This window comes from Oncorhynchus gorbuscha, linkage group LG02 (genome assembly GCF_021184085.1).
Source record: "Oncorhynchus gorbuscha isolate QuinsamMale2020 ecotype Even-year linkage group LG02, OgorEven_v1.0, whole genome shotgun sequence".
Taxonomy (NCBI): Eukaryota; Metazoa; Chordata; class Actinopteri; order Salmoniformes; family Salmonidae; genus Oncorhynchus; species Oncorhynchus gorbuscha.
Genome location: NC_060174.1, coordinates 112416482 through 112425233, shown reverse-complemented (window position 1 = coordinate 112425233; position 8752 = coordinate 112416482). Strand labels below are relative to the sequence as shown.

At 50.1% G+C, this 8752-nt stretch overlaps 1 protein-coding gene across 5 annotated transcripts in view; it reads right to left on the bottom strand.

Moving 5' to 3' along the window:
- Positions 1-4140: 4140 nt before the first annotated feature.
- The window catches only part of LOC124015788 (BRD4-interacting chromatin-remodeling complex-associated protein-like), a 67205-nt gene continuing 62593 nt past the window's right edge, over positions 4141-8752 (bottom strand). For all 5 annotated transcript variants that reach the window (XM_046331266.1, XM_046331276.1, XM_046331258.1 and 2 more), the window contains one exon: positions 4141-7934. In XM_046331266.1, the coding sequence (XP_046187222.1) occupies positions 5161-7934 (2774 nt within the window). In that variant the 3' untranslated portion in view covers positions 4141-5160. The remainder of the gene's footprint in view (positions 7935-8752) is intronic.

Sequence of the window (8752 nt, the reverse complement as noted above, 5' to 3'; positions counted from 1 at the left end):
CCTACTGTATGGAGAAGTAAATTATCCCCCAAAAACAAAATTCACGACTTCTTCTGGTTAGATACCTGGGGACGTAAACATCATGATGTACGAGTCCCACCTTCCATTTAGCTAGCAAATCAATGGCATTGTAACAAAAAGCAACGCTATGATTGGTCAATAAGGCTGCCAATGTCAGAGTTTCTAAATACTGTACCTTCTTTAATGTCATTGTAGATTTATGAGCAGACAGATCATACATCAAGTGCACCATGAGCAGAGAGATGCAGGTTCCACACTTCATTTCTTGCTCTCAATTCCACTTTCTGGGCACACATCTCTCTCTGAGCTCAGTCATCTCCTCAACATGATCCTCTGTGCTGTTGAGATTGTTATGCACCCCTTTGTCCTTCAAATTGTGAGGGAAATGATGCCATAGACTGCACACGATGTGCAGGGAGATGGAGCAGTACACAGACATTTCAATGGCATAGCCATATAGATACCGGCTGAAACGCGGTTTGAACCAATCAGCAGCCAGGATTAGACCCACCTAAAAGGATTATAAGCACCAACTTTCATAAAATATTAAATTTACAGTTCTATTTTTTTTTTTTAAGTGTCATTATACACAATAAATACAATACAAAATGAATCTAATACTATACTTCAAATTCTCTTTTTTTTGTACATTATTGTTCGTTTGTCCATGTTTCTGCGTTTGAATTGTCCAACAGGCTTTGAAGATAGGGATTTGCGGGGGGACAGTGACAGAGGGGCGAAGGACAGAAAAAGATTTGATAAATGTGGCCATGTTAACTGAAATAGCCTACTGAACATCAGCCATGGCCAGGACAACCAGAGGACATGTTAACTGAAATGCATCCTAGCCTACTGAACATCAGCCATGGTCAGGACAACCAGAGGACATGTTAACTGAAATGCATCCTAGCCTACTGAACATCAGCCATGGCCAGGACAACCAGAGGACATGTTAACTGAAATAGCCTACTGAACATCAGCCATGGTCAGGACAACCAGAGGACATGTTAACTGAAATGCATCCTAGCCTACTGAACATCAGCCATGGTCAGGACAACCAGAGGACATGTTAACTGAAATGCATCCTAGCCTACTGAACATCAGCCATGGCCAGGACAACCAGAGGACATGTTAACTGAAATGCATCCTAGCCTACTGAACATCAGCCATGGCCAGGACAACCAGAGGACATGTTAACTGAAATGCATCCTAGCCTACTGAACATCAGCCATGGTCAGGACAACCAGAGGACATGTTAACTGAAATAGCCTACTGAACATCAGCCATGGTCAGGACAACCAGAGGACATGTTAACTGAAATAGCCTACTGAACATCAGCCATGGTCAGGACAACCAGAGGACATGTTAACTGAAATAGCCTACTGAACATCAGCCATGGTCAGGACAACCAGAGGACATGTTAACTGAAATAGCCTACTGAACATCAGCCATGGCCAGGACAACCAGAGGACACATGTTGAACATCAGCCATGGCCAGGACAACCAGAGGACATGTTAACTGAAATGCATCCAAGCCTACTGAACATCAGCCATGGTCAGGACAACCAGAGGACATGTTAACTGAAATGCATCCCAGCCTACTGAACATCAGCCATGGTCAGGACAACCAGAGGACATGTTAACTGAAATGCATCCTAGCCTACTGAACATCAGCCATGGCCAGGACAACCAGAGGACATGTTAACTGAAATAGCCTACTGAACATCAGCCATGGTCAGGACAACCAGAGGACATGTTAACTGAAATAGCCTACTGAACATCAGCCATGGCCAGGACAACCAGAGGACATGTTAACTGAAATAGCCTACTGAACATCAGCCATGGCCAGGACAACCAGAGGACATGTTAACTGAAATAGCCTACTGAACATCAGCCATGGCCAGGACAACCAGAGGACATGTTAACTGAAATGCATCCTAGCCTACTGAACATCAGCCATGGCCAGGACAACCAGAGGACATGTTAACTGAAATAGCCTACTGAACATCAGCCATGGCCAGGACAACCAGAGGACATGTTAACTGAAATGCATCCTAGCCTACTGAACATCAGCCATGGCCAGGACAACCAGAGGACATGTTAACTGAAATAGCCTACTGAACATCAGCCATGGTCAGGACAACCAGAGGACATGTTAACTGAAATAGCCTACTGAACATCAGCCATGGTCAGGACAACCAGAGGACATGTTAACTGAAATGCATCCTAGCCTACTGAACATCAGCCATGGTCAGGACAACCAGAGGACATGTTAACTGAAATGCATCCTAGCCTACTGAACATCAGCCATGGTCAGGACAACCAGAGGACATGTTAACTGAAATAGCCTACTGAACATCAGCCATGGTCAGGACAACCAGAGGACATGTTAACTGAAATGCATCCTAGCCTACTGAACATCAGCCATGGTCAGGACAACCAGAGGACATGTTAACTGAAATAGCCTACTGAACATCAGCCATGGTCAGGACAACCAGAGGACATGTTAACTGAAATAGCCTACTGAACATCAGCCATGGTCAGGACAACCAGAGGACATGTTAACTGAAATGCATCCTAGCCTACTGAACATCAGCCATGGCCAGGACAACCAGAGGACATGTTAACTGAAATGCATCCTAGCCTACTGAACATCAGCCATGGCCAGGACAACCAGAGGACATGTTAACTGAAATGCATCCTAGCCTACTGAACATCAGCCATGGTCAGGACAACCAGAGGACATGTTAACTGAAATAGCCTACTGAACATCAGCCATGGCCAGGACAACCAGAGGACATGTTAACTGAAATGCATCCTAGCCTACTGAACATCAGCCATGGTCAGGACAACCAGAGGACATGTTAACTGAAATGCATCCTAGCCTACTGAACATCAGCCATGGTCAGGACAACCAGAGGACATGTTAACTGAAATAGCCTACTGAACATCAGCCATGGTCAGGACAACCAGAACATGTTCAGCCATGAACATCAGCCATAGTCAGGACAACCAGAGGACAGAGGACATGTTAACTGAAATGCATCCTAGCCTACTGAACATCAGCCATGGCCAGGACAACCAGAGGACATGTTAACTGAAATGCATCCTAGCCTACTGAACATCAGCCATGGTCAGGACAACCAGAGGACATGTTAACTGAAATGCATCCTAGCCTACTGAACATCAGCCATGGTCAGGACAACCAGAGGACATGTTAACTGAAATGCATCCTAGCCTACTGAACATCAGCCATGGTCAGGACAACCAGAGGACATGTTAACTGAAATCAGCCATAGCCTACTGAACATCAGCCATGGTCAGGACAACCAGAGGACATGTTAACTGAAATGCATCCTAGCCTACTGAACATCAGCCATGGCCAGGACAACCAGAGGACATGTTAACTGAAATGCATCCTAGCCTACTGAACATCAGCCATGGCCAGGACAACCAGAGGACATGTTAACTGAAATGCATCCTAGCCTACTGAACATCAGCCATGGTCAGGACAACCAGAGGACATGTTAACTGAAATAGCCTACTGAACATCAGCCATGGCCAGGACAACCAGAGGACATGTTAACTGAAATGCATCCTAGCCTACTGAACATCAGCCATGGTCAGGACAACCAGAGGACATGTTAACTGAAATGCATCCTAGCCTACTGAACATCAGCCATGGTCAGGACAACCAGAGGACATGTTAACTGAAATAGCCTACTGAACATCAGCCATGGTCAGGACAACCAGAGGACATGTTAACTGAAATAGCCTACTGAACATCAGCCATGGCCAGGACAACCAGAGGACATGTTAACATGTAAAGGTGATTTCATAATTACATGTTACTTTGTCATTACAGTAATAGGGTTCCTAAAGAGAGCCTCAGCAGTCCAGCCTCAACAGTCAACCAGAAAGTTAGCCAACCACCTCAACATTTAACCATACTACAACATGTATTTGAAAGAAACACAACCTAACCATCTAGCTAAGAAGAATTGAACAGCTAGAACCAGAGAGTGTATTTGTGGTGATGATAGAAGTCAGAATATGGAAAACGAGATGTGGATCTGTAGTGATGAAGAGATCGCTAAAACAAACCTTGAGGGAGTTCTATGCAGTCTTGTCTTGATTATATTCAGTAGAGCAAACATTTAGTCACAGAAAAACATCTCTTATTATTGGACAAGTTCCTGTAGTTTTGTCCTGTTTTATACCTACTGAACATGACCCAGGTCCTTGTTATACAGACAGGCAGGCAGGCAGCAGCCATAACATGATGACTAAGGAATGGAATACAATAGGAATGACAAAAGAAAACCTTCAATAAAACAAACAAAATGGAGACAAATTAATCAAACTGATGATTGAGTTGGGAGAGCAGAGGGTACTGCCACAGAGTAAAGCATAAGTTGGGAGAACAGAGGGTACTGCCACAGAGTAAAGCATAAGTTGGGAGAACAGAGGGTACTGCCACAGAGTAAAGCATAAGTTGGGAGAACAGAGGGTACTGCCACAGAGTAAAGCATAAGTTGGGAGAGCAGAGGGTACTGCCACAGAGTAAAGCATAAGTTGGGAGAACAGAGGGTACTGCCACAGAGTAAAGCATAAGTTGGGAGAGCAGAGGGTACTGCCACAGAGTAAAGCATAAGTTGGGAGAACAGAGGGTACTGCCACAGAGTAAAGCATAAGTTGGGAGAGCAGAGGGTACTGCCACAGAGTAAAGCATAAGTTGGGAGAGCAGAGGGTACTGCCACAGAGTAAAGCATAAGTTGGGAGAGCAGAGGGTACTGCCACAGAGTAAAGCATAAGTTGGGAGAGCAGAGGGTACTGCCACAGAGTAAAGCATAAGTTGGGAGAGCAGAGGGTACTGCCACAGAGTAAAGCATAAGTTGGGAGAGCAGAGGGTACTGCCACAGAGTAAAGCATAAGTTGGGAGAACAGAGGGTACTGCCACAGAGTAAAGCATAACTTTTTACAGAGAAAGTCATCACCATCCATCCATCCATTGACTGTGAGCATTGGGTCATGTTGTAAAGTAAACAACATTCAGATGGACAAACAAGGTCAACTGAGCTTGTCAGAGCAGTGAGAGTTATTCCTCTCTCCTCTCTTCAGTCCCAACTGTTGTGTGTGTTATCTGCTGTGAGTCTGTGGCACCAGTCCTCTGCCTCCAACCTGAGAGTGATGGGCCAGAGAGGATGAAGATGAAGAGGAGACTGAGGGTCTGTATGTGTGTGAGGAGGGCTGGGGGGTCGTGGGTCGCTGGCTGTGGTGGTGATGTGGCCTGACGGAGGCCCCTTTGGCTCTGCGCGGTGTGGGCCTCTGAGCCTGGCCCTGCAAGTTGAGGATGGTGTCGATGGCACACTGCAGGTGCTCGTTAAGAGACTCATCGTGTGGTGGGGAGCCGGAGGAGAAGGAGGCGTTGTCCATGACAGGAGAGTCTGACTTACAGCGCTTAGCAGGAAGTGATGAGTCTCTATAACAAGAAGTGTCTGGCGGCGAGGAAGGGGGCCCAGGGGCATGCTGGTCCAATCTGAACGTATCACCCCCACCGCCGCCACCTGACCTCTGGTGGTTTTTACTGCTCACCCTCTTATACCTCCCCATGTCCGCCCCTCTGTCCCAATGATCCCCTTCTCTCCCCCTCTCCTCCTCTCGGTCTGAGAGATGCTGCTGGGTGTTTGTGATGCCCTGCACTAGGCCAGGAGAGGAGGGGGAGGAGTTCCCCAGCCTCAGGGCCTCCCGGCTGAGCTCTGTGTGGGAGCTCCCCTCCCTTTGGCTTCCTCCTCTCTTCTCCAGCTTCATGCTGGTGATCACTGTCCCCTCTGAGGAGGGAGAGGGAGGAGAATTGGGGGGCGAGGGGGAGGGACGGGGGTACGGGACACTGTCTCCTCCTCCTCCCGGTACGCCCGGTCGGACACGGGGGCTGATGTTCTCCCGATAAGTCTTCCGTAGAGGCAGGCGGCAGGTGGTCTGAGGGGAAGTGGAGGCGGGGTTACGCTTGACTCCACCCACATTGTGATGTTCTAACGCTCCGTTCATCTGAGCCGTGGAGGAAGATGCGGGCGCTGTGACTCTCTGTGGGCTGGGGGTCGCCTGTGTGGTTGCTATGGAGACCATTGCTGAGGAGGCTGTGTTACAGCTAGGGGGAGGAGTCCTAATGACAGTTATAGAAGGCGGCGTGGCTAGTGCTGCTGTTTGGGCTTTAGGGAGTGCCGGCGTCGGTTGGGGTCGTGTGGTAGGGAGTGCCGCCGTCGGTTGGGGCAGGGTGGTGGGGAGTGCCGCCGTCGGTTGGGGTCGTGTGGTAGAGAGTGCCGGCGTCGGTTGGGGTCGTGTGGTAGAGAGTGCCGGCGTCGGTTGGGGTCGTGTGGTAGAGAGTGCCGGCGTCGGTTGGGGTCGTGTGGTAGAGAGTGCCGGCGTCGGTTGGGGTCGTGTGGTAGAGAGTGCCGGCGTCGGTTGGGGCAGGGTGGTAGGGAGTGCCGGCGTCGGTTGGGGCAGGGTGGTAGGGAGTGCCGGTGTCGGTTGGGGCAGGGTGGTAGGGAGTGCCGGGGTCGGTTGGGGCAGGGTGGTAGGGAGTGCCGGGGTCGGTTGGGGCAGGATGGTAGGGAGTCCCGGCGTTGGTTGGGGTCGTGTGGTAGGGAGTGCCGGTGTCGGTTGGGGCAGGGTGGTAGGGAGTGCCGGGGTCGGTTGGGGCAGGATGATAGGGAGTCCCGGCGTCGGTTGGGGTCGTGTGGTAGGGAGTGCCGGCGTCGGTTGGGGCAGGGTGGTAGGGAGTGCCGGTGTCGGTTGGGGCAGGGTGGTAGGGAGTGCCGGCGTCGGTTGGGGCAGGGTGGTAGGGAGTGGCAGCGCAGGGTGGGATCGTGTGGTAGGGAGTGGCGGCGCAGGGTGGGGCAGGGTGGTAGGGAGTGGCGGCGCAGGGTGGGGCAGGGTGGTAGGGAGTGCCGGTGCCGGTTGGGGCAGGATGGTATGGAGTGGCTGTGGCTTAGGGTTGGGTGTGGATGGTGTGTGGACCGGGTCGAGGGCGGTGTTATGCACCACCTTACTAAACCCCGCCTCCTGCTTGATCTTGAGCTTCAAGCCGATGCGTGGGCGGGCGGCGTATGTCTTCATGGGGGGTTTACTGGTCCTCCGGGGGAGAGTATCATCATCCTCAGCTGGACGAGAGGAGGACAAAGGGTGGTGGAGTGAGTGACGGGAGGGAGGTGGAGGAGCGCGGCTGAAGGAGGAGCTGTGACTCTGGGTGTCGGCTGTCTGTCTAACCCCTGACCCCGGCCTGGCCACAGGAGCTGGGGAACTGGACCAGGAGACAGACGCCCCCGCTCCTCCCTGCTTTATCACCAGCTTGGTGGAGGGGAAGTGGTCCGGGATCGGTGGTGGGGCTGGAGCAGGGGCAACACCACTCCTTACGGTGCTGGGCTCAAACCACTGGGGCTGAGGCTGGGAACGGGGCTGAGGATGGGACAGGGGCTGAGGATGAGGCTCGGACTGGAGCTGGGACAGGGGCTGAGGATGAGGCTCGGACTGGAGCAGGGACAGAGGCTGGGGCTGGGGCTCGGAATGGAGCTGGGGCTCGGGCTGGGGCTCGGAATGGAGCTGGGGCTCGGAATGGAGCTGGGGCTCGGAATGGAGCTGGGGCTCGGAATGGAGCTGGGGCTCGGAATGGAGCTGGGGCTCGGAATGGAGCTGGGGCTCGGAATGGAGCTGGGGCTCGGAATGGAGCTGGGGCTCGGATTGGAGCCGAGGATGGGGCTGAGGATGGGACAGGGGCTGAGGATGGGACAGGGGCTGAGGGTCAGGATGGGGCTGAGACTTATGTTTGAGCTGGGACTGTAGCTGAGGCTTGGACTGGGCCATGTTGGCAGCTCCACTCTCAATCTCCATCATCCTTGAGTTGGCTACATACTCCTCTGGAGAGAGAGAGAGATATGGAAGTTATCAGATGAATCAGAGATGACAGACCAGACCAAAGGTAAAGCTATTACACATACGACAGTTCTGTCAAAACTATTCTGGCTATGTGCTTCTCAGCAGTAGACAGGCCAGTTTGATAATTCAAAAGTTTGTACTATTTTCTACATTGTAGAATAAAAATGAAGACATCAAAACTATGAAATAACACATATGGAATCATGTAGTAACCACAGTGTTAAACAAAGTGTAAATAAATGTTATATAGTAGATTCGTCAACAGCCACCCTTTGCCTTGATGACAGCTTGGCACACTCTTGTATGGGTATAGGTATCTAAACTTCAGAACCGCTGGGAATGTGATGAAAGAAATAAAAGCTGAAATAAATCACTCTACTATTATTTTGACATTTCACATTGTTCAAATAAAGTGGTGATCCTAACTGACCTAAGGCAGGGAATTTTTACTAGGATTAAAGATCAGAAATTGTGAAAAACGGAGTTTAAAGTTATTTGGCTAAGCTGTAAACTTCCGACTTTATATGTATATATACACAGACATAATATATATCTAATATAGGTACCTATATCTAATATAAACTCAGCTAAAAAAGGAAACATCCTCTCGCTGTCAACTGTGTTATTTTCAGCAACTTAACGTGTAAATATTTCTATGAACACAAGATTCAACAACAGACAAAAAATGAACCAAGTTCCACAGACATGTGACTAACAGAAATGGAATAATGTGTCCTGAACAAAGGGGGAAGGGGGGGGGGGGGGCAAAAGTAACAGTCAGTATCTGGTGTGGCCACCA